At 34.8% G+C, this 25,421-nt stretch overlaps 3 protein-coding genes across 10 annotated transcripts; 2 read left to right on the top strand and 1 right to left on the bottom strand.

Moving 5' to 3' along the window:
* Window positions 1–2,513: 2,513 nt before the first annotated feature.
* On the bottom strand, window positions 2,514–6,822 carry LOC124407771 (calcium release-activated calcium channel protein 1). 4 transcript variants are annotated; one of them, XM_046884285.1, is made up of 3 exons: window positions 6,660–6,822; window positions 5,154–5,703; window positions 2,514–3,242 (listed from the first exon to the last, which is right to left on the bottom strand). In XM_046884285.1, exons 2-3 carry the CDS (start codon window positions 5,556–5,558, stop codon window positions 2,751–2,753), a joined length of 897 nt encoding a protein of 298 aa, XP_046740241.1. In that variant the 5' UTR covers window positions 5,559–5,703; window positions 6,660–6,822; the 3' UTR covers window positions 2,514–2,750. The 4 variants fall into 4 exon arrangements, with proteins under 4 accessions (XP_046740241.1, XP_046740239.1, XP_046740240.1 ...); XM_046884283.1 differs by lacking the exon at window positions 6,660–6,822 and adding an exon at window positions 6,340–6,401; XM_046884284.1 differs by lacking the exon at window positions 6,660–6,822 and adding an exon at window positions 6,335–6,373.
* On the top strand, window positions 6,486–17,318 carry LOC124407766 (oxysterol-binding protein 1). Of its 4 annotated transcripts, none has more exons than XM_046884264.1 (11): window positions 8,180–8,457; window positions 9,299–9,364; window positions 11,574–11,779; window positions 12,069–12,319; window positions 12,398–12,590; window positions 14,168–14,469; window positions 14,585–14,826; window positions 14,949–15,225; window positions 15,695–16,074; window positions 16,448–16,668; window positions 16,801–17,318. In XM_046884264.1, the coding sequence occupies exons 1-11, from the start codon at window positions 8,330–8,332 to the stop codon at window positions 16,941–16,943; spliced, it is 2,409 nt and encodes an 802-aa protein (XP_046740220.1). In that variant the 5' UTR covers window positions 8,180–8,329; the 3' UTR covers window positions 16,944–17,318. The 4 variants fall into 4 exon arrangements, with proteins under 4 accessions (XP_046740223.1, XP_046740220.1, XP_046740221.1 ...); XM_046884265.1 differs by having other exon boundaries at window positions 12,072–12,319; XM_046884267.1 differs by lacking the exons at window positions 8,180–8,457; window positions 9,299–9,364 and adding an exon at window positions 6,486–6,588.
* Window positions 17,319–19,171: 1,853 nt separating this feature from the next.
* Window positions 19,172–25,163, top strand: LOC124407776 (14-3-3 protein epsilon). Of its 2 annotated transcripts, XM_046884289.1 has the most exons (5): window positions 19,172–19,365; window positions 22,297–22,603; window positions 22,688–23,031; window positions 23,165–23,272; window positions 23,478–25,163. In XM_046884289.1, exons 1-4 carry the CDS (start codon window positions 19,302–19,304, stop codon window positions 23,233–23,235), a joined length of 786 nt encoding a protein of 261 aa, XP_046740245.1. In that variant the 5' UTR covers window positions 19,172–19,301; the 3' UTR covers window positions 23,236–23,272; window positions 23,478–25,163. The 2 variants fall into 2 exon arrangements, with proteins under 2 accessions (XP_046740245.1, XP_046740246.1); XM_046884290.1 differs by lacking the exon at window positions 23,165–23,272 and having other exon boundaries at window positions 19,174–19,365.
* The last annotated feature ends 258 nt before the right edge of the window (window positions 25,164–25,421 follow it).

Raw genomic sequence — 25,421 nt, forward strand, 5'->3', positions numbered from 1 at the left:
ATAATGTTCCATCAATTAAAGTTTGTGCTTCAATAGATTTCTAAAGTTTCTAATCTAAAATTCGAATCGCTTCCAGTTATATCACAGAAATCTTGGATCCCTAACCCTAGAACGGTACACTTCCGCAGCCGATCACTAATTACACACTTGACTTTAAGAAACAGTGGTTTCAGCTGCAAGCAAGCTCTCTTTGTGTATCCAACGCAGAATTGTCTGATAAACGATTAAGAAGGGATAAAGTCGAATAACTTCACAATTAGTTATAGGTAAATACATCTCAGCGACAGAAGTCTGGTGGCTGAAAGGACTATGCAACGGAAAAAAGAGCTGGGTATGCCACATCCAGTGTAACGTTCCAGGGTTAATTTTGAGCAATTTTCTTGCAGGGGAGCGACAAAACTACTGTAGAGATTATTCATGACCATAAGACTAAACCTTAGTTTATAAAATACATGAGAAAGAATACATGTTCAAATAACCCAGATACGTACTAAGAATACATTTTCACGTAAGATTCAAACAAATTCGTGTGTAATCAAGTATTGAAAAAAAATCTTACATACCCAACATCTGTAAGGATTTTAGATTTTACAAAAATTATTATGAAACAAATCCAATGAGACTTCGGTATAAAAGAAATTTATTTGTATAATTTCTAATGTATTCATGAACTAAGTATACAGTTTAAATTAAAAAATCCAAATACACTAGAATTACAATTTACGCTAGTATAAAAAAAAAAAAGGAACAAAAAAAAGAATTGAAATGAAAATCGCAAATTAAACCTTAAAACAGTAATTTTAATTGTTGTTGTTATTATTGTTACAATGTATGAGATATTCTAACAATAAGAGCACTCCCTTGTACTATTGCATGTGTGAGCGCATGGGCACCTGTGTGTATGTGTATAATATACACCCTTCTGTAGATGCAAATTTCACTAACGATTAAACGGATTTAAAATATTCTGGAACTCGATAAGTTTTTAACTTTTCTTTTTCCAAATTTTGGGAACTTGCAACTGTATATGTCAAGATGTATTTTCCATATTCCTTTGTAAACCAAAAATTCAGAGATATCTAATCGTGAACATCTTATGATTTAGATTGTGAAAAGTTAGCGTGAATTTATTGAGCACTCTTACCTCGTTTTCAAAATTATTGTGACTCATCCCACCTTATAAAACTATCACTGAAGTAAGCATTTTGTTTCTTTCTATCTAACTATAATCAAAGAATTAATATTTATTTATAAAACTTTAGCATTTGCTGCAGTAATATGTACTATATACATAATAGGTATAAAGTGACTATACACCGATAAAACTGGAAGAAGGGTCACTGAATTAAGCTCCTCCATGAGGAAAATGCAATATTATAAAACCAATACCGAGAGTTAAAAGAGTGTAACTTTCAAATTTGTGTATGTGGAGCTGTCCATTTTTCTTTGAACTATATCGACATGGACCAGGTTAAAGACAGAGAATTTAATTTCAATTAATTTGAAGCTATCCCACCATCATACTTCTTGTCTGTTTTATTGAGTTTAGAGTGTTAACTCTAACTCATTAGCTATGTGCTCTATCATACGTCTTACTTTGCTTGAAAGTTTTTATACATGGTAATTTTTAGTAACATGAAAGATAGGAATTTGTTTTTTCTTCCCAATTTGATCACCGGTATAAGCTCTATTACTTGACTTTCGCTTGTATACATAAACTATTTTCCCATTGCTAATGTAGTGATTTTGTGAACATTCGAAGAAGACCTAATTTTTTATATTCACATAATATTGGTTGTATTACACAAACCTGATATTCTGATTTATTGGACACTATTTCAATACTTATACATTATATATGGCCATCAATTGCAACAGTGGACTCGACATCTTGTCATTCTTACCAGTTTGATCCGGGTATTAGAATTATGTATAGTTTATAAACTATAAGTCACCAATTATTCTCATCCAACCCATTCAGTTGATAATTTTCTTTCTTTTAACAACAATGAGCTGCTCGTAAATGGCAAAATTGAATGTCCCATTGATTTTACGATAAACAGAAGTTTGACATTAATGGAGGAACATTGTCTTTACATAAATATCACAGACTGTATTGATCATCTACTTATTGCACGTCATTCCATCATTGAATGTTTTACCTAGCTAGATGTATTTGAGCCTGTTATTCACTGCAATCTTGTTATGTTGTTTCTGTATAGGATGACACAAATGTACAAATAACATCCAACTTTTCTTCACTTGTGACACCAAGGTTTTTGAAATCGTTAGACAAATTACCAATTTGAACTTGACCTACAGGTCTTGTCATAAGAAATAATTATTTTGTACTTGCTTATTGCATGGGAGTAAAAAGTATACTTGATTCAAATTGCGTATCGTCTTGCCATGTTCGTATTGAAGATTTTCGCAGTTGGTAGAAGTTGTGTTCACCAAGGTTCATTGGAAGTAAACCAATTTTTCATAATTCGTGACAACTTAATTTATTTTTGTTTCGATAGAAGCTTTCTTTGAGTAAATTCGTATAATCAGACTTTACTATTTCTTCATTTTAGCCCAATCAAATCACTTAAAATAATTATGCATAGTCAACAGGTCATGTAGTCGACAATTGTGCATCTATATGTTGTTGATAGGTGGATGGTTAAGAATCATACTGTAAATTCACATTTTGTCAAACTATTGGAGAACCCAGTTCCTCTAATGCAGTAGACACAAATTGACACAAATCACACGGTACTTTGACTGATTGTCACATTATCCAAATTTTTTCGGATACTTTCTAACTCTTTCATATCTGAAACAGTGGCTTCACATTTATAGACAACCAAAGAATGATAGAAATGTACAGCGAATGCTATGAAAACAATAAGTACTGGAATTACAATAATTGTGCTAGCTGTGGCAGCTGTAAATGAATAGTCCCAAAATTTAACCCAGCATAAAATAGCTACTTCTACCAAAAAGAGAAATAGCCCTAAGACAGTTGAAAACGCCCAAGCCAGTTCTATAAAGCCACGCATCCGCTCATGAGGGGATTCAGTTACTAACCGAGCAATTTGCAGTTTACTTATAGCTTCGACATTAGGCAAGAGATACGTACTAATCATAAGCGCAAATATATGAACTGATACCAGGACAGTTGTACAAACAGCAAACATGACAAATAGCCATTCTGGTACTGCTGTCGGCTCATTTATTTGTAACTCCACCATAGCTACCTGAAACAAAGGATGACTGATTAAAATTTAAACTTATTTTCGACATCTTTTGCAATTTATAACAATTTACAAATTTTTCACGTATAATTTATGTACCCACTGTTGAAATACTGAAGTCAGCTGATTTAATATGAACAAAAAAAGTCAAGTTTGCAATTCCTTAGCATAAGATGTTTTGCAATACATATTTCAAATCTTTATTCTGGCACCACACATCGCATGGTAATAACTGAGCCAATATTATTTTATGTAGTGTTGTAAGATTAAGCGTCACAAACAATTGTAAATGTCTTCAAATTAGCTACTCATTATTTCATATAGGGTTTTGGGGTTTACCGTTCCAGAATAGGTATATATCAGATGCTAAACATATTTTGGCTGATAAGAAATTGTCTGGAACCATTTAAGCTAGCGCACATTCAAAATTGTGAACATGATTCATGTTTCTTCCCACACATTTCAGACACAAATAATACCTATGCCATTAAATTCACAATTTTGGAGAGTAATATTCACAAGCACGTTGGACTTAGTAACAGAAAATCTCAAAAAATGGTTTGAAAATATTTGTTCTTTAGCACGTACTTGTATCAGCGTTCTTGTACTTGTAATTCTGTTCTCTCTGTGTTGATGGTAACTTTGAACTGATAAGGCTAATTTACAACCTTAAGTCTACATTAGACATACAATGTACACTGAGACTGTGAACAGAATATTCTAAATTGTTCTGGGAGCAATACTGTCAATTTGGTTGATACACCAAATATCAACCCCAGAGTTAAATAGCCCCAATACTTTTTATCCAATATCAGAGTAGACATTTTGCAGTTTTTCAGAACCTATGTAGCTATACCAAAATATCATAAATTTATTTGTTTTTCGTTTACGAAGTTTGTCAGTAGCATCTCAAAATGTAATCACCAAACTTTTAAGAGAAGGATCGATTCTACAAAAATCAAGTTAAATTTTCTACAGAATATGTTCTACAGACTCGCTTTTCAGAAACGTTATTCTACACAAAGGAATTTCAAATTTTCATCAGAAATAATCCTGCACGAATTATCCTACAGCTAAATTGTTGTACAGAATATTTTTCTACAGAACATTTTTCTATAGAAATTTTTGTATAGAATATTTTTCTGGTTTTACACATCCAATGCAATACGTGTTCGACACGATACACACATAAATTCAACGCAAATAATTTAAATAGAATTAAATTAAATTAAAATGTACGAAATTGACGGTTCAATGATTGCTTTGAACGTGGGTTGTGTCAAACACACTCTGTTGAAACGTATTGTGTAGAAAAATTCATGTCGGAAAATATTTTGTAGAAAAATATTCTGTGGAAAAATATTCTGTAGAATAATATTTCTGTAGAAACGAGTCTGTAGAAAATATTATGTAGAACATTTGCTCTGTAGAACTGATTTCTGTAGAATAGAACAGCACTCACTTTTTAAATGATTTCATTGCTTGTTTTAAGACAGCATCAAACTTGTAAAATTTTGGAAGTTGAATAATATTGGTTTCTTCCTGGATATTTACCCACATATTTTTACCTAAAATTTGATGAAGCTGAAGCTAGCAGCCAATGTTAGTATCCAAACGTGTTAAACTTTTTGGAAATAGAAAAATGCAGCTCTGTTTTATCATCATAATTCTTTGAAAGTATTATATAGGGAGTTCATGGTATTTCACGAAATATTGATTTTCGGACTTGACTCCCTTGTTGGAGTGAACATTAGAACATTTTGATGCTAATTTTGGCTGCTAGCTTTAGCCTGCTTACAATTTGTTTGTATCTCAATGCAAATTAGGAAGTAGCATGATGCACACGATAGATGATATAATTCCTATCCTACTTTACTATTATATTAAATGGGGAACTAATAACTATCATCTCACCATGGCAAATCCACTTAGCAGTTCAGAAGTAGTTGCAGTAGCTTTGAGCTTAGCTCTACTCATATGTAGTCGCCTCCACGATAGTCCCTGAGGACTATCTTCATCCTCAAGGTTTAAAGTTCTACGCGATTGCATACTTCTGTTACTCATGCACATGCAACAACAGGTGTTGCACGAACTGCTCAATGGTTCCATATAATTACTATCATTATATGAATTGTTACGTGCGATGTGTGGAGGTGTAATCATATCCAAAGCAACATATTTGTTATTTTGTCTATGCTGCAGAGAATTCAGTGTAATTTCACTTTGCGTCAAGTGAAACGGTTGTTTAGATCCATAGGTTGGGTACGTATCATTAACTCTGTTCAGTTTCTGAAAATATCCAGATGTTGTAGGTCTCATTCTTTGTGCGTTGTTCAAATATTTCCACGAGGGCAATGGAAGATCTATTTGGGTACCTTTTGTACACCTTTTGTAAAGCTCATCTTCTGAAAATGTCCTGCTTATTTCTGAATGCTGATAACTGGATCCACTTGGTTCTCTGAAACTTTTACTATCAACATGTTTCTCTGAAGCATCATTTTGTATGATTTGAAATCTGTTTTTCTCCATTTTTATCTTATGTTTAACATTCAAATTAGTTTTCACAATTTGTAGTTATTCACACAGTTTGTAGCAGATTGTACAGAATTTATGTTGCGCATATAATACAAGTTGAAAAAATGCATATACATATATACACATAGATATTCACTCTGTTCATTGTAGCAATTATGTTTAGAGATACGTGAATTTTAGGTCTTAGAAAAAACCATCAGATCTGATCTGATGCAAATGGTACCACTAATTGAAGAGTGACATTGAATGTGAATGTGCACAGGTTTCACGGAAGCGAGTTACGATTGCATATAACCACTGGTAGAAAAAATTCTCAAACTATTAATGTGAGGTATCAAGAGTCTGGCCAAGAATCAAAACAGAGCACAACTGTCAGCTGGCTGACTAGCACATGTCGTATAGCTTCAAAGGTGAACCGTATACTGGCCTGGCATAACAGTTTCTAGGTATTCAACTAATGCTAAGATCATAACAATGCTAATAATTGCCGCCAAACCATATCGGCCACGTAACTACCTATGTGCTTAATCAGTGTGAGTTAAACTCACGAATATACCAACATTACCATCCGAGTACATAACTGTGCTGCTTATTTCTCTTCACCTGAAGCATTGAATGGAATTTTATGCTGAACGGCCCTGTGTGAGAGAGGGAGAGAGATAGATCGAGCGAGGCCGGGAGGGAGGGAGGGAGGGAGACAATGACAGAAAGAGACGGGAAAAAAGTCGGAGTGAGATGGAATGCGAAGCATTCCGCCCCGCTATGAATGTAAACTTGTAAAGACGAGTCGTCAATCAAGAGATTCATACAACAGTTGAATTGTTCGACTCTAACTCATTGTCCAAGTGACTTGCAAAATAAGTACATCGTGTGATTTAATATCACCTTGGCGTGGATAGGGCTTCCCAATTACATCACTGGTCAGCTCAACAGGATGTGTTAATGTTCTGTTATTCCTTTGAAAAACAATATAACAATTTACATCTAACATGTTAACAATTACTTCTCATCTTGAAAAATTATGTCGCCAGAGGGGAAATTTGTGGAATGTCTTCAACTACATTTATTAATCGAAGCACTTTTATATTATGATCACACTTCATGAGACCGTAAGTGCAATGCTGTATAATGTTGGTATTATAGGAAATATACAAGAACTTTTTATAACATCGTTAAATCGAAGGTAACACCTAGAATTTGATATTAAGTATATCTGTAATTAGCACTTTTTGAGCAACATTTACTTTACAATATGGTTCTAAATGCAACAAATGAAGATCGGTTTTTAATTTGATCCCGTTAATTTGGCGCTTCGTGTTTTTTAATACACGATACTGGTAAGAAAAGTGTGTGTGTAAAAATCATCCCCAAGTTTGAAAAAAGAGTGGTATAAGGTTTTTCTAAAAAACTGATTAATCCTAAAAAGTCCCCACTGAGAGAAAAAAATCTTCAAGACACGAGATTCGTGAAAAATCCAGGGCATATTCGCGATCAAAGATATTTAAATAAAAATAAAGTTTCTCTGGAACTGATCACATACGCATCCTCTACTTATTTTGTTATTCCTAGGTTACGTAGAACAAATTGTACTTTGCTGAAAAATCCCTAAAGATAATTTTTGACGTTTCGTTTTAGCATTATATAGTCTTTCTTATTTTTTCTAAATAATACCGAAAAGTCCCAATCGGAAAAACTTTTCAGAGTTCTCGAACGAATTCCAAAAAAATCATCGGGCTTGCATAAATTAAAATGAAATAGAAAGAATACACATATCTCCAACCGAATTTCCTTTGTTTAGACATTTTCTTTGGAGTGTTTAGAAGTAAAAAAAAAAAATAAACACGACAACGTGATCATTGTCAACGTTTTGAGAAAGATGTAGTATTTCTTGTACTACAAGACCCGAATAATTTTCAGCCTTAGAATCGTGAATCCTGAAATTCTATACATGGTACTTTTCAAGATCAACCAAAGTTAGCTGTTCTTGCGACTTCGTGATCAGATTGTGCCTTGCATGTCATTTATTTTCAAAACGTGCCATTAAAAAGAGAAGAAAATATAAATCATAATTAAATCTTATCAGTAGTCACGAACGACCGCAAAATCTAAAGAGTAATAGAGCTCAATGTTCAATACGTGTATTACGTAGGATGCGGAAATGCGGATTTGTTCAGTAGGAGTAGGTAATAATCATACGGGGTTTATAAATCAATGATACGCAAAAGGTAAGACGAGACATGCAACTTAATTTATTTATTATCGTTAATAAAGCCTAGCCTAAGTTAGTGGTTATCCTCCCGCAATCTGCACACAATTTCACACAAATTGAATTTACGCCGAGTTGGCGATGCGAGCACTAGATAGCGCCAGCTACATCGTTGCCTCCGATCATTTTTAATTCGTATATGCGTACCGATCCACGAAGCGCGCTGCTGCGCTCGTGACTGCGCCTGAAAAAATAAAATGGTCGCTGGTTATCGGGGTGATGTGTACGTGGAATATCAAGCCTGTAACAATTACTAGAAAGAGTATATAATTAATCAGGAGTGTTAAAAATGGGTGACATAAAAGCGCAGCATGGTGCGCAAGATATGAAGGGCTGGCTGTTCAAGTGGACTAATTACCTGAAAGGTTACCAAAGAAGATGGTTCGTGCTGTCAAATGGCCTTCTGTCATACTACAGGTACATATACATATATATATATATTTTTTTTTGACAGTACCTATCCCTTGTAATTTCTATTTTCAAATGTTTATTACGCAACATGACCTCAGGTCCATCGATTCTGAATCACTGAAACTGTTTGATATTCAACGATAGTATTACTATTTCAATTCACCGTATTACAATTGATTACGTCTAGTATAAAACCCTATGCATACACGTCGCGTGTTCGTATTGTGCCGTACATACCATATACATACATATGTATTGTACAATCCGCAATTACACACACTTCACGTGTCACCGCTGTTAATTGTCTGGATTCAATGATCAATATACAATAAATGTCCAGCTGCTGTTTTAATGCACGTTTGCTTTCTCTTAATTTTTATGATTTTTATTTGCTTATTATTATTCCATAATGCAACTCTATTATTGTCAAGATATGCGCACGTTGCACCTGCAGCTATACCTTAATATTACTTTGTTTCATTTACTACTTGTGATAAAATTATTTCTTCTGTTATCCAATATGTGTGATGATTTTGAGGCATCGTGTTGCGATACTACAGGTAGCACATTATACCACCGCCATTAGACGCAGCATTATTAAGTTAAGCTAAGATATATTACTTAATTTTACAGAGATATTTTTCGCAAGCCCGGCATGTATGTTTTTCAAGTCTTCGTTCACCCACCGTGCTATACTTTTTATACACATAATAATCTCTTCCGATTTTTATTGCTGTCCTTCTATGGTCCAGATAAAGAAATGAAGTCGCTAAGAGAATGAAAAGATGTTTCAAAAAACCAATGTACACAAAGTGAATGGGGCGTGTTTGTTTTGTGGACTGTTTAGGGCTGAACCAACGGGGGGGCCAAAGATATCGATGCGACGCAGGCGGAGAGGTGGCAGAGCCTCCGAGTAAGTAAAACAATAAAAAAAAAAGCAACGACAGAGCAAAGAAAAAACTTAGAAAAACCCGAACGTACTTAAAAAAATTCCTAGATATCATTTCAGTCCAGCTTTCCAGAAACATCATTAGATTTCCTATTAAATTTCCATGTATTTATTATTTACCTTGTTCCTATCCTGTATTCCTGTTTTCATTGGTGTACATGCAATTTTTCGAACAATTTAAAACATTTCATTGAAGCTCTGACCGCCTCTGTGTCCTGTGTCTGTAGATTGTACATGCTATTTTCAAGTGGTGAATTTATCATGAAAAAAGCTTTTTCTGTTCTTCTATGAGTAATGTAATTCAGACCCAGACAGTGACTAATCAGTAATGTCAGTAGACGTAATCTCAGGGTTTAATATCTACTGATATTTCTCAACGACAGATTTTGCTCGCAAATGTATCTTCAAACAAGCCCTATATATTATAATCATTATTATTGTCGTCATTGCCATTATTGAAATATACCATTTTATGACAAAACTGCCCATTAATACGTACCGTCCTAATGAATATTGGAATAATTAAATTTGATACCCTTATTTGTGCTGCAATTGTGATAAATTGTGCTTGTTACAATATCTGCCTAGTAATATATTATATACCTGAAAGCACTTATTGTGAACAATACTATTCAGCAGCTGATCAGAGAAACGTCACTGTATATTAAGTAACCTATATACTACTGTAACAAAATTGCAAATAACATCTGCTATTGAATACGTGACGTATGAATAAGTTCAAAAACAATCTGTAGTTTGCATAATTTGGTTACTATGTATACAAAATACCACAACATATTCACACTTCGTATCTTGAATCATTTTAACTATTGAATAGAAGAGTTACACAAAAATTGGTATTCCTTTATCGCTAATGCGAAACTTGATATCAGACGTATATATAAAATGATATTCATGATCTCTTTGATAAGCGTGTACAAACTACGACTTTATTATTTAATTCCCCAATTACATAAGTGTTTTTCGACATTTATTTTTGCTAATTAACTGGTGAAGGATGTCTTGAACACCTATCGATATGTCTGCAAATTCTTTCCGATATTGTGTATTTTCAATCATTTCTTCACTAGGTATGGAATCAAAGTTGGATGAAAGTCCTCTGCATTGGGGGTCTGTGGTGGTTCGCAATCATGCAAGTTTCAATATATTGTGGGCAAAGCTGTTAAGAGACATAGTTGTCTTACAATTTTAACAATATATATAATATTTCTTTTACTTTTATCTCATTGGATCAGGACCTCTTATGCCATTTTATTTTGCAAAATAGTGACTGGTGCCTCAGAAGTTCATCTACCAGTTAAAAGTTCCAGCAGCGTAAACAGGAATCAAAGAGAGAATTAAATATTATAAGCATATATTTATTTGCATCTCTTCTCTTAATGTTAACAAATTTTTGTTTTTTGTATTTGTTTTTATTTCTAAACATGAAGTATACATGCATTTATTATTATGCTTGTATTTCAATGATGCATTTTAATTATCTTCCGTGCCTTCAAGTGATGATTAATGGTTAATGTTGATAATTATCGTGATGTGCAAAATTTCCCAGAATTATTCAGTGTTTTGGAACTGTGTTGAACTCTTATATTTATGGACCATTCGGATAATCTGTGATCCTTAGGATTTTAAGTCCTTTCTCTCTTGGTCATCACTGTCTTTTGATGTTTCAAGAGCAACACCAGTTGGAAATTATGATTCTAAAGAGAAGTGCAGAAGAGCATGATGTTATTAAGAAAGTCTATGTAAATGGCACCCATTGTATGGGGGAAATATGCAGAGCACATAACTTCCATGTATTATTCGACTGGTCCGTAATAATGAATTCTTTTTTTTTTGTCCAAAACAGCTATAGTGTTATGTTGTCTTTATGTTGTTAATCATAATAGTGTTTTGAAGGAGTGGCAATACGTTTAGAAGTGTTCGAGAGAGAAACTTATTTCGATACCTGAAAATGAGATTTTCACTTATGTTTCATCATGTGCTTATTTGATCATTGAATATTCGCCACAAACGTGCATCAATATTAATTTAAATATCATATAAGTGTTGCTAACAGTCAGAAGTAGTGCATCATTCGCTGTAAGCTGTACTTTCTGGCTTAGGAATTGAGATATATTGTAGAAGGACTCGTATGCTTTCATCTTTCGCTTAGGAACCAGGCAGAAATGGCGCATACTTGTCGGGGTACCATATCATTGCACGGAGCCTTAATCCATACTGTCGATCCTTGCACCTTTGTTGTGAGCAATGGAGGGACACAGACATTTCATATAAAGGCAGCTACAGAAGTTGAACGCCAGCAATGGGTTACTGCTTTGGAATTAGCAAAAGCCAAAGCTATTCAGGCAATGGAGTCAGGTACGTGTTGAATTTCGACATAAAACATGGTCTGTGTATTTCAGTCTGTTGACTTCAAAATTCTCTAGTTTCACTTTACACGGTGAAAACTCAAACAAGAAAGTAACAATAATTTGTTGTTGAAAATATCACCTTTGCACATTGAATTGTAATTTCGGAATTGATGAAAAGAAAAAAACAAGAACTGTATTGAACCTGACAATGCGATGAAACAGAAAGTACTTTGAGAAACATGTTCTAATTATACAATACTAGTATAGTACACGTTATGCAAGTATCTTTGTTTCAGAAGAAGATGAGGAAGATTATCAAGACAATGACAATCAAAAAGCTGAGCATGCCTCCATCGTTAAAGATCTAACTGACCGCTTGGAAGACTTACAGACTTGTAATGATCTAATAACTAAACGGGGGACTGCTTTGCAGCGGGCTTTGAATGAGCTTGAAACTCTGGATGTTTCGTCTAACGTTTCTCCCAAAATAAAAGCAGTTAACGAGCGTGCAGCCCTTTTTCGATTTGCTTCAAGCACAATGATTAATGTATGAACTAGGAGCTGTTGGATTAATTTAAAAATATTTAACCAAAATTACCATTTTAATCATTTCATTTTATTATAGGCATGTACCGAGTATCTCAATCTTGCCCAACAACAAGGGCACAAGTGGCAAAAGTTGTTGCAACACGAACGTGAACAAAAATTACGCTTAGAAGAAATGGTAGAGCAACTTGCAAGGCAACATTCTCATTTGGAACAAGCAGCTCAGCATGCTTTACCTCCAGCTTCAGGACCTAGTGGACATAGATCTTCTCGTGAGTAGTTATTTACTCCGTATCAACAGCTTAAATATTTTTACTTCGATATCTTCAAATCAAAGTAATGTACCAATGGTTTCGTACAAATATTAAATCAGGCAAGTTTATAATTGCATGCTTTTCGTGTACCCATGGATTGCATACTTGAGTACGATATTGTCTGAACTTTATTGTAAAAGGTTACTATGGAAGAAAAGGGTATTTTCATCAAATGATGAAATGTCAAATTTGAAATAGATGTCTATCAGAATCTCTAATTTCTTGATTCTGTTATCACAAGACTTTTACAAACTTGAGTATCAACAAAAATTGAGTAAAAGGAGACAAATTGAGTTTCGAAATTTTTAATATTTTACCACCATTCTTTCAAAAATCGGCTCGTTTTACATTTCTCCATCATTAACATCAGCTAATACTTCTATTCGTGGCACAAGTATGTTAGTTGTATTTTTGTTGTGAAACTGATTCACGATTATTTTCTTAATCAGTTGTTAAGTGATAACAAATGAACACCAATTCAATAGGCGATGTATTGGCAACTTGTTGAATAGATTTGGAATAACCTGAAGCAATGCCTCTAGACGTATTTATACTAGAAGTTCATAATTTTACGGTTAAGCCCTTCAATGAACAAGTCGTTGCTCTCCACACTTTCCATTGACGATCATCCCTTCAATAGTTGTTTTTTTTTTCTTCTTTCCCTATCGTAGTATCATTAGTGCACACACGACCCAAGCAGCATACCGATTGAAAAAATGGCGGGGTCGGTAAGTTCTCATGACATTCACCAGATGGCGAATGAATAGAATTTCAGAGTTCTAGCCATCTTTGCATAGTGACAGCTCACAGTAGCGGAAATGTGGGTGGCGGAATGAATGGTTTTACATTTGTACACGCGAGCGTTTTTTGTCGTAGACTTGGAGGGTGTCATTGAGATACAGTTGGCCTTGGGGGTCACGATTTTCGTGCATTTATAGTGTTATATTTTGGTATTCAGTAATATGTAAGTCAAATTTCATGTGAATAGTTTTATAGAGGTATTGCTCTAAATTTTTGAAGAATTATTATTGGGACAAAATAGGTAAATCTAAGACTACCTGAGATAACTGTGAAGGCCTTAAAAAGTATTTTCGCACTTGAGATAATTCCAATGTTATACTTTGAATCTAATGACACGTCATTATGTCGTAGTTAGAATAAATATACCTATCTTTGTACGAATATTTTTCTTTTATCACTTTCTTACTTTAGTAGATTAGCCTGAGGTAGTTTTTAATCAGCCTTGTTTATTTTACAAACGTTACTTATTATTTCTAAATCAGAATTTTTCTCACCAATCTGGTGCCTTTTAATTTTACTGAAATTTTATATTTTGCGGTTATCTGGTTTGCCCATGCCTGGACTGAATTAGGGTTGATGTGTCAGAAAATATGTATCAATGACTTTTGTAAATATTTTTCCTTTCGTTTTGGTATTTTAACTTACCACAAAAAAATTATTTTTAGTTATTTCTTTACACTTGCATTATATATTTTCTGTTAATTTCGATATTCATTTTGCGTCTATTTAAATAGACGCCCCGGTGCATGCCTCGCCGTCGGAGGACGAAGAAGATAACGCTGAGTTCTACGATGCCCAGGAATCGGATACATTTACCTTAAACATTCCTGGAGTAGCAAGTGGACACTCTACATCAAGGGATCGTGATCGTACGGATTCCCAAGGTAGTGACGATGGTTCAAGTTCTGAGGGTGATCCAGCTAATCCATCTCCCGGTCCTGACTCAGCTGCCAATAACTCGTTCCATATTCTGACCGACCCATCTGTTTCGGCATCTAAATCTAGTGATATAAACTCTGCAAGCGAACTGGCTACTGTGAGTAATGTTGTTTCTTTATTAGACACATGCATCTGATATCTGTAATTTGCGCTACACTCATTTTTTGATAACAATGACTAATGTTGAGTTAAATATTCATCACTGTTTACAGACGGCTTGGAATTCTAATAATGGCACCGAAGCAGCAGCTGGCACCGGGATGACAGTCTCAAAAAGGCAACGTCGAACTAGGGTACCTGTTAAACCTAACTATCCTCTCAATCTCTGGAGCATAATGAAGAATTGCATTGGAAAGGAACTTTCAAAGATCCCAATGCCTGTCAATTTTTCTGAACCACTCAGTATGTTACAACGCCTTACAGAGGATTATGAATATGCAGAAATACTCGATAGGTATTACAAACCATGTGTTTATCAACATGAATCAAAAAGATGAAGTTCTTTATCTATTCAATTTTTGTACTTCACTTTTGGCAGTGCATTTATTTATATTTTTCGTTTGTGTCTTCTTCAAGAGCTGCAGAATGTGAAGATAGCTGTGAACAAATGGCATATGTCGCAGCATTTACGGTTTCCAGTTACTCGACAACAGCCTCTCGAACGGGTAAACCGTTTAACCCTTTGTTAGGTGAGACATATGAATGTGATCGTACTGATGATCTTGGATGGCGGGCTATTTCCGAGCAGGTATCCCATCATCCGCCAATGGTTGCACAGTACTGTGAAGGGCGAAAGTGGCGCTGTTGGCAGGAGTTTACAATGGCCTCGAAATTTCGTGGAAAATATCTCCAGGTAATTTTTACACTGTGTTGAATATTTAGTCTGGCCAATTGTCTGTAAAATATCTGCTTTCATCTAGCTTAATGTGACCAAATTGCTGCATTGATTTAACCTTGACTATTTGACTGGATCGTAGTACTGTTGTATAGCTATGAGTATTATGTCGTTTGGAAATTAAACTTCCTGGGGTTTGTGCTAGTGATCATAATAGTGAATTCAAAATCTACTTCTTAAAAAGTATATTGTTAACCGACTAAATCATCATAGCCAATAAAATGTATACGTAGTTGTCTATTGTTTTTCCATTTTCCATTGTATTTGTACAATAAATCTAATTTTAGATTCAACAGAAATTACTGCAAAGAACCTATGATCTTGAACTTGATTTAATTATTGCAAATTAGTATGGTTTATATATCTAATTTCATAATTTAATTCTGTAAGAAGTTAATTATAACAACGTTTTAATGACAAAATTCAGGTTATACCCTTGGGTACGGCTCATTTAGAGTTCATTGGAACCTCACAGCACTACACATGGAGAAAAGTAACGACCACAGTGCATAATATTATAGTTGGAAAATTGTGGGTTGACCAAAGTGGTGACATGGATATTGTTAACCATCATGACGGTACGAAATGCCATCTGAAGTACATACCATACTCGTACTTTTCGCGCGACAGCCAGCGCAAAGTAAAAGGGGTTGTAATGGATGCGAACAGCGTTGTTAGATGGGTTGTGCAAGGAACTTGGGATTCTAAAATAGAAGTTGCTCCTGTTATAAGTTCCTCCGGTACCCCTGATAATCCTGTTTATAAAACTGGTCCTTACAGTCTTGCTTGGAAACGACGTATGCCTCCGTAAGTAGTACAAATTGTTTGAAAGTTATATGTGTTGCCACCGACATATGCTTGAATATTGAAAAGGCGATACATTGGGTTCTACAGGTTTATTTATCGAATACTGACCACCCATCCCTTCAGGGAGAGAGGGCTGCTAATGCAGGCTTCAAGTAAAATCAGCTGTCAGCCGCAATAATGGCCAGTATTCAATAAATGACTGTATTGGAAAATATACGTCCTTGCCTGAAAATAAAAAAAAAAATCCTATGGCTGAGAGCAGCGTTATTCTAGTGACCATAAAGTGAAATATTGTTGGTGTAGAATCATGAAATTCTACTTCTTTCTATTCTATTTATTTTTTATCTTTAAGAATATATTTTTGCATTAACAGTGAGGACTGTGAAAAATACTACTCATTTACGGAACTGGCTTGTCAGCTGAACGAACCAGAAGATGGTGTTGCACCCACCGATTCACGGCTACGACCTGATCAACGATTAATGGAGAATGGACTCTGGGACGAGGCGAACGCTCATAAGTTGAGACTAGAGGATAAACAACGAGCAGTTCGACGAAGCCGTGAGGCAGATGCCGAAAAAGCCGCGGCAGAAGGTAAAATCCTTTCAGTTATGAATTTTCTTAGACGATCTAGCTGTTCAAAGTATAAATCTTTCTTATTTTGAATGCTTGAAATCCTATGAATTTTGTTGATATTTTAGTATGTACATCATTCTTGAATTGCAGGACTACCATATGAGGGGTACGAGCCCATTTGGTTCAAGAAACAGAGAGATCAATTTACAGACAGCTTATGTCACATTTATACCGGGGAATACTGGGAATGCAAAAACAAGGGCGACTGGACACGGTGCCCCAACATATTTTAGTCTATCGTTTAAAATAATAAATCCGATAATTCATTATTTGACGTTTCATTTATATTGAGAGCTTAAAATTGTTAGGAGGCAATCATATTGAGAGCTAATGAGCGATGGACGAGAAAATAGTGTTAATTGTGCAGGTCGTGTAAAGCTACTTGTCTTTCGCTTATTATACGATCTATTCGGACTTATATCACATTTACCATAAATCAGTATGTACCAAATTGTTTGCTGCCTGACAGTTACTGTTAAAAGTCTCATTCTTGTAAAGTGAAATAGAAATATAAACTGGCAATCTGACACTCCCGTCGGGGCCTCTACTTTATTATTTAATCAATTATAAAAGCAGTTTCATCTAAAATTGGGCATCCTCGGAGAATTAACAAACAATTGAAAATTATAGTGTACTAAAAATGTGAAAATCGATGCTAGTCAAATTCGTCTGACGAATTTGCTTTGCATCAAGAAATGTACCAAAATTATTTTTGACAGGATTCGTGAGAAATTTCACCGTTTGAAAAGTAGTTTTCGAATGAAAAGTTGATAATTTTTATTTTGAATGAATTTATCCCTTATTAAAATCGCATATAGTATCTTTTGACGATATTTGTTACTCTGTAAACGTCTTGCAGGCTAAAGTTTTTATGAAAAGAGGATGCCTACAATTCCCATGCTGCACAACTAATAAATAGTACAGAAAAAAATATGATATAATTTAATGAATTGAAATAAAAATAAAGGTGGCGTGTGAGCTTCCAAACTGTGTAATTAGGGAAGCAACTAGGCTTTGTATACAATATTATTACGAATTTTTCCTCTCCCAGATTTACATTTGTTAATTAATATTATTACTTTAATATCACTATTATTATTATTATTGAAACAAATTTATTGTACATCTCTATTTCCTACTCGAATTACATAATAGTTTCGGGCTGTTTTCATTAAGAATACATACTTTGAATTTGATTTATATTTAGGATCGGATAAATTGAAAGTAACACCGTATGGAATTCATTTGTTTGCTACAACTTATTTATGATTCATAATTGTTTGAATAGTGTCATCATACTTAGGCATAACAAAATTTTCAAATTCAAGATTATCCTGTAGATCATCTGGGCTCGGAAACGATAAATTTCAACATCTCTCACATGCATGTGTATCAATCAAAAAAATAAGCTCCAACAACTGTACTTCAAAATCGGATTGTACTGCCTACCAGCGTTTAACCACTAATTCCTCTCCAATGAATGTCCAAAAATAAACGTTTAAATGATTCGTATCGCGATGGTTTGAAGAAATTGAAGCTTGATGAGATTGCCATTTGCCGATCAATAGCTAACACCGTGATAGATCAATGCGTTATGCATATCTTGAAATTTTCGTAATTACAGATTTTTACTTGCAGTGTGTTGTATTGTTATGTTAAATCCGTACGATCATTTCCAGGCTGTATTCTAATTTTAACAGTTGATAATTATTGAGAAGATGATACATTATCTGTATACATATAAATACGAAATAGTTATTAAATAAATAATAATAAAAACCTAAATAAATGAAAAAATATAACGATAATCTGGTTAGAGAAAATATTTGGCTGTTAGTGCTTGTATAGTAGGCATTCGTTGAAGAAAAAAAAATACAACTGCTTCGCTATATGAGGTTTTTATTCCATGACAAGATTATTGAATATCCTTGATCACAGGCTCATACCAACACCCGCATTCCCCACTTTAGCTCTTGACATTTTTCACATACGTTTTCCTATCGCCAATAAAAACTAATTTTATTTTATGCGCGTTGTGCGCGACGTATAAATTAGTGTACAGGTGTACATTTATACATACGTAAAAATACTCGCGTATTTTTTCATGTGTATTTTTAAACTTCCTTACAGCCCGCCGGGCTTTAACATTTCAAATCACTCTCTATTACCTATTTCTGAAAATTAGCATTCGCTTTCCGACGAACAGTTCATAATAATATTACTAATTGGAAGTGTTAAATTCGCATTCGTATTAAGCCGGTGCGTATCATTGCAGAAAAATTCACTAATCTTTATCGCGGATGGGGGATTGAAGTTATTTTAAAGCGGCGGATTTACCTGGAAAGCGGACCTACTCATCGTCATACGGCCCTACCGTGACGTCACGCGTAGTAATACATACGACGGCCGAATCACAATGAGTCTTCGAACCTACGCCAATGGGACTGCTTTCGATTGTTGGCGGGCGCCGCCATCTTGGTCAGTGAGCTTGTAAGCAGCCGTCCGAGGAGGTGTCCGTTTTTCGGTGATACGTATCTAGTGCGAATTCTCGAATCCTTTCAGCGACCCCGTGAAATCCGCTAGCATCCAGGATGTCGGAGCGGGAGGACAATGTCTACAAGGCAAAACTGGCCGAGCAGGCAGAACGCTATGACGGTGAGTCGTTATTTTTGACGAAATCTTTCGGCTTCCAACAGAATTCGGTAAAATACGTCGATGACCTCACGAAAAAAACCTTTCCACAGCTAATAATTCCGTGGTCAATTCTCCCGGTTGTTATACTTGACAGACGATTGGCGTCCTCCCATGTATTTGCACACTATTTTTTGCCACTTATGTCCAAAGAACTGTCAAAATCTAACTTGAAACGTCAGAACTGACAAATTCGCCTACCGCGCGCAATGCCGGTGCCTCGAGGTGACCCTCCCTTTTGCTTCCTACGCGGTTTTCTACTCTTGATCGGCACTTTAATTATTGCAATGAATAATTCCAGAGTTCCTCGCGGTAATGCCTTGTTAATTATAATCCGTGCCGAGTGATTCGGGACAACGTTGCTAGGCGTGTAATCGAACGTGCGATAACCGCATTTCGAATGACGCATAGACATGGGAAGGCAAAGCTTCTAACCGCACGTACCTATCAACTCGTGTCTAGACATAAAATCTCTCAAACTTATCGGAATTACCTTCTTCGACGGTTCTTTTTTTTCAACCTCGTCCTCATGTCGCGTCTCGTCCTAGAAACTTCCATCATTTCTTTATTCCCGTTCAAAGTAAAGTATGGCTATTCGCTTGGGGACATTTCCCCCCTCCCGTCTGTGGTGCCTTCAAAAATTACGCTCTACATCTTCGCGCAGTCGTTTACACGCGATATCGTTGTTTCAATTTACAACTTTGCGTTTTAAGTAACAGTACAATAAGAGCAAGTCCCGTTTTACGAATTCTTGAAAAGGAACGATGAAAAAAACAGCCATTAACTTTTCCCGACTTCGTTGTACAATTGAGATCAATTACGTATACGCAATATCGTCTTCGTTGATTACTTCGGCAAATACAAACTATGTAGTAGGCTAGTGCCCACTGTTTGACAGGAACATGCATTACCTCATGAGCTGTATATTATCTGTTGAGAGCTACGTCAACGGACAAAAGAGATAATGAAAATCAGCCCTACTGGAGAGCTAAAACCCATTAAATTGTCGCGGCAGTTAATCTATGATAGCAAATAAATCAGATCTTCATTCAGATCCAAACGATATTTCATGAAATCACTAATCTTCTTCCCAAATACACGTGCCGTGATTTTTAAAAATATACATAAGTATATTATTTTTACGTAAAATTATTAATCTTATCTTCATTGGATGCCAATCACAGCATGAACCTATTAATGACTCGGCAAATATTGGAATAGATAAAATATTTATCAAGAAGATCTCAGTCAAAAAGGGTATCAATAGAGGGGTTAATTTTAAGGGTAGTAAGAGCAAGCAGGCTGAGGGAGAACCAGGCAAGGGGATGAGAGAAGCAAGGGAGGTCGTAGCTGAAGGAAAGTATTGATCTGTGCCTGCTATCCTGTGTCCCTGTACACTCTCTAGCCCATGTACTTTATTCGTGTTAACTCTCTGGTCTTATCAATTTATTGAATAAAAGGAATGACTATGCTGTATCAATGACGTATTTTATGCATTTTAGAGAATTATTCATTTTGTTAGTTTTATACATGCATTTAGTTATCGTAGCTGATTAGCTCACACAATTCCAATATTGACTCATCATAATGATTATTTGAAGGTGTTTCACTCTTTTTTAATCTTCTTAAGTTTTTATTATATAATGATAATATTAGTTTTTCTTTTAAATTGCTACTTTGGTTGGAGAACTCTTAAAGACTACCTGCAGTTCCACTTGCTACTCTTTCTCATTCACTGCAAGAGACTTTAAACTTTATTTAACGGCAAAGGGTTGCTATCCTGTTCCGTTATTTGATTTTAAAAAACAGTTGTAAAACTTACTTTTACACTAATGGTACTTGTTACATGCTTATAGTGTTAATTGTCGTTATTCTTTGATTGCGATTTCAATGCATATTGGATTTTAAGATGTCTAATTTTCTGCTATCGTCTTTGCTTTTAAGGATAACTCTGAAAAATCTTATGTCACTATACATTTCCCAGTAAAAAACGTTCTATACTCATATTTGTACGTGTAATCTCCAAGGACCTTGCAATTATGAAATTGGAAATCTCGATCCTTTTCACAGGATAATTTTAAGGACATTGTGACAAATTTTGTTGTTGAATTATAGGTATTTCGAATTGTTTCAGGAATTTTCTTGTTGAGAAACATGAAAAAATGCGTTCTTTTGCTGATTTTCTCCGGTAATTTATTTACATGAAGTATAAAAGTATTTCTTAATAAATTCAGATTATTCAATACATTAATTACAAATTAAGTACTGGACCCTCGGATTGTAGATTATATAATGAAATATTTGTTGGACCAACTCAAAGACTTTGGAAATTATCTCACAGTGGTCTCGTGTAAATAATTAAATAATTAATAAAACTGTGTAGCAAGTTGAGTAAAACTAAGTGCAAGCTTTAGATCCTAAAATTTAACAATTACCTCAGAAACCTCCAGGAACTCTGAAAGTCATGAAATTCCTAACATGGTTCAGAGTACAATGAATTATTTATGTACCAGAAATATCTCAGAATTTTATTTATGTGCTAGAAACTTTGTAAGTTTTTTTTTTTTTTTTTTTTCTTATTAGTTAGCTCTGAACAAGCTTTAATTTTGACAATAATAGCTACCAATTAACTTATTACTTTTGATCGTTTAGTGACACCGAATAATTTCCTAACCGTTAGTTAAAATTGAGATAACACAAGATAAATAAATTTTGTTTGCCTTTTTCATTGAATCTTCATTTTGGTTTCTACATATTTTTCATCAGCTAAGAACAGAAGCTTGAGAAAAATTTTCCTTAAAACAATAACTGTGTCATGGCGTTTGCTAGGTAATTGTATCACATGTCCTAAATTTGACAAACATTTGAACTTTAGCGATGATATTTGTATTGCAGAGATGGTCGAGGCGATGAAGAAGGTAGCGTCCCTCAATGTGGAGCTTACCGTCGAAGAGAGGAACTTGTTGTCTGTCGCATACAAAAATGTGATTGGTGCGAGAAGAGCCTCATGGCGGATAATCTCTAGCATCGAACAAAAAGAAGAAAACAAAGGAGCTGAGGAAAAACTAGAGATGATCCGCCAATATCGTTCGCAAGTTGAGAAAGAACTCAGAGACATCTGTGCTGACATACTCGGTGTCTTGGACAAACACCTTATCCCTTGTGCGTCGACCGGCGAGTCTAAAGTCTTCTATTACAAAATGTAAGGACTGCAAATTTATTCTGTTTTATCATTATCTCATTTATTATATGACATTTTCACCGAGAAACATTGATTTGGTTACAGGAAGGGTGATTACCACCGTTACCTTGCAGAATTTGCAATTGGTAACGACAGGAAGGAGGCGGCCGAGAACTCACTGGTGGCATACAAGGCAGCGAGCGACATTGCAATGACAGAACTACCACCTACTCATCCTATTCGCCTTGGACTGGCTCTTAACTTTTCTGTATTTTACTATGAGATTTTGAACAGTCCTGACAGAGCGTGTCGCCTTGCAAAGGCTGCCTTTGACGATGCTATTGCTGAACTGGACACCCTTTCAGAAGAGAGCTACAAGGACTCTACTCTCATTATGCAACTCCTCAGGGACAACCTCACCTTATGGACCTCGGATATGCAGGCGGACGGTAAGCCATCGTTATTGTTCTATTGAGTTAATAATGCTTTATGAAATAATATTTTACTCCTGAAATTCCTGAAATTCCTAAAAAACATATGAAGAATTAGTCTTAGATGGGACATTTTCAATTTTACATTTAGAATCTGAAGTTGAGCAGCCAACTGTTCAAGGAGATGGTGCTATACCCATTACGAGTGATTCCCATCCTTAAGAACACTATCCACTTCCCCTCCTTATACCATCATCAGGTTAGAAATGTCTCCTTGCTGATCAAGGTCAATTTAAACCAAGAACACCTGATAATTGAATCAAACAATCAAATTATGAGATTTTAATAGGCTAATTATGCAGTTTTTAGGGAAAATTATCATTAATAAAACATGAAAAAATTTATATTTTAATGTATTGCTAATCAAGTTTTCAAAGATAAAATTGAGCTACTGTTTGTAATAGGCGAAGGCGACCAGAAAGAGCAGCTGCATGATGTGGAAGACCAGGACGTGTCGTAACTTAAGTTGCAGTGAGTGTCATTCGCGCATACAAATGAAAGAAAAGAAAAAACTCTTAATAATTCTTAAGCAAAAAAAAAAAAAAAAAACAAAACATACAGCGGGTGGGAATTCAGGGTGGGGAGGGAAGCTCTTTAGCTATCATGTGGCCGTATGTGTGGTAAAACACGCATGCGTTCACTCCAAAATCATCCAATCACATGTTGTTGAGTTGTGGAGCACGCAGAAAGAGTATAAGAGACGCATCCTGCGTATTAGTGAGATTACAAGCATTTAACAAGATGAAAATCCGCTGCCTGTTGCAATACTAGTTCCTGGCTGGGTGTAGCTTACACTGTTGTCCGGGGACCAATTTGCTATACGTAGTTTTCTACATTGCGTACGCTTGGATCCAAATTCTTAAATGCCAATGCGTTCAGACCCTAATTGATAATCAATAGTTATGTAATCTCTTAAAGAAATGTAGTTGAACTATCATTAACGTGGATCATGAGAAGAGCTTAGAAAAAAAGCATGAGCATTAACATGTACTCTGTAAGACAAAAAAAATTGTTGTCACCATTTTTTTTTTTTACAAACATTCTATCGGTACATGCTGAGACATCAAAAATACGAACTCTTTGCTACTAATGCAAAATTTTTCGTCTTTCTTTCTTTTTTTTATAATCATAACATTACGTGTATCTATGTGGCGCATTGAAATAAATTATTTTATCCATCATCACCTATATTCATGTTGTACATCAACGCAAATTAATAATCAAACTTATCGATTTGTGAATCATCAAAAATATTTCGTAAATTGAGAAACTAAAAGCTCTCTTTTTATTTGCATCCTTCATTTTTTTTCGCTCTTTCTCTTCATCCTCTTATCCACACAGCTTGATACTTTTTCTGGAGATTTTACGTAAATATCAAGTATTTCTGCAAAGAAGCTGATGTCTGGTAATCCTGCACGAAGCATCTCATGGTAAACTTTTCATTGTATTGCATTCGTTGATCATAAAATGTCATGCAGACTACCACAATATCACTTGTTTCTCATATACTTTTACGTAAAATCTGTAAGAGTTTGAATTAAGCGTACGCTTGCAAGACGGACACCGGGCATGCTTAAAAGAAACAATAAAATACAATTGAAAGAGAAACAATTTGTGGAAATTGGTGTGTGGCGTGCCCCTACATTTAAGTATTATAGCAGTAATATTAATTAATAATTATATTATAAATATATTACAAAGAATAACATTAAATAATATTGATAATACCATAAGTAAGTATATTAATAATAATTTTAATTGTACAAGGAGCCGATTGAAGTAATTAAGATTAACTTTTGCAATAGTGAAACGTTAAATACTGTAAAATTATGGAAATACCACGGGGTATGTAATTATTAAATCTAAAAGCAAGAGATTTAAAAAAAATAACGTGAAAATAAGACAAATGCCAATGCTGACGATGTAGGCAACACACACACGCAATTCGATAAAAACTTAGAAACAGTAAATCATATTTTGGAATTCGCATGCGTTCACTCTGTATTAGGAAATTAATACAATACACCAATTACGACTTTTCCTGTAAAGCCACATATGAAAACTGAAAATAAAGTAATTATTACTGTCTATTTTGTGGCTTGTTCATTGAATTTCGATGAAATTAATTCGATACTATAGACTTGCGAAGTACTGAAATTCGCAACTAATGAACCACTCTTAATTTTGATTATTTGGTATCATGTGACTGAAAAATCAAAGGTGTTTGTGTCGTATACAGATAAACTTATGATATATTAGTAGCAGCTTTATCATATTAATCCAAATTCAATTTAGACCCTGAACTATTATATCTGTAATTGTATGGTATGTGCAGGTAACAGAGAATT

The sequence above is a fragment of the Diprion similis genome, chromosome 6, assembly GCF_021155765.1.
Source record: "Diprion similis isolate iyDipSimi1 chromosome 6, iyDipSimi1.1, whole genome shotgun sequence".
In the NCBI taxonomy this organism is placed as follows: Eukaryota; Metazoa; Arthropoda; class Insecta; order Hymenoptera; family Diprionidae; genus Diprion; species Diprion similis.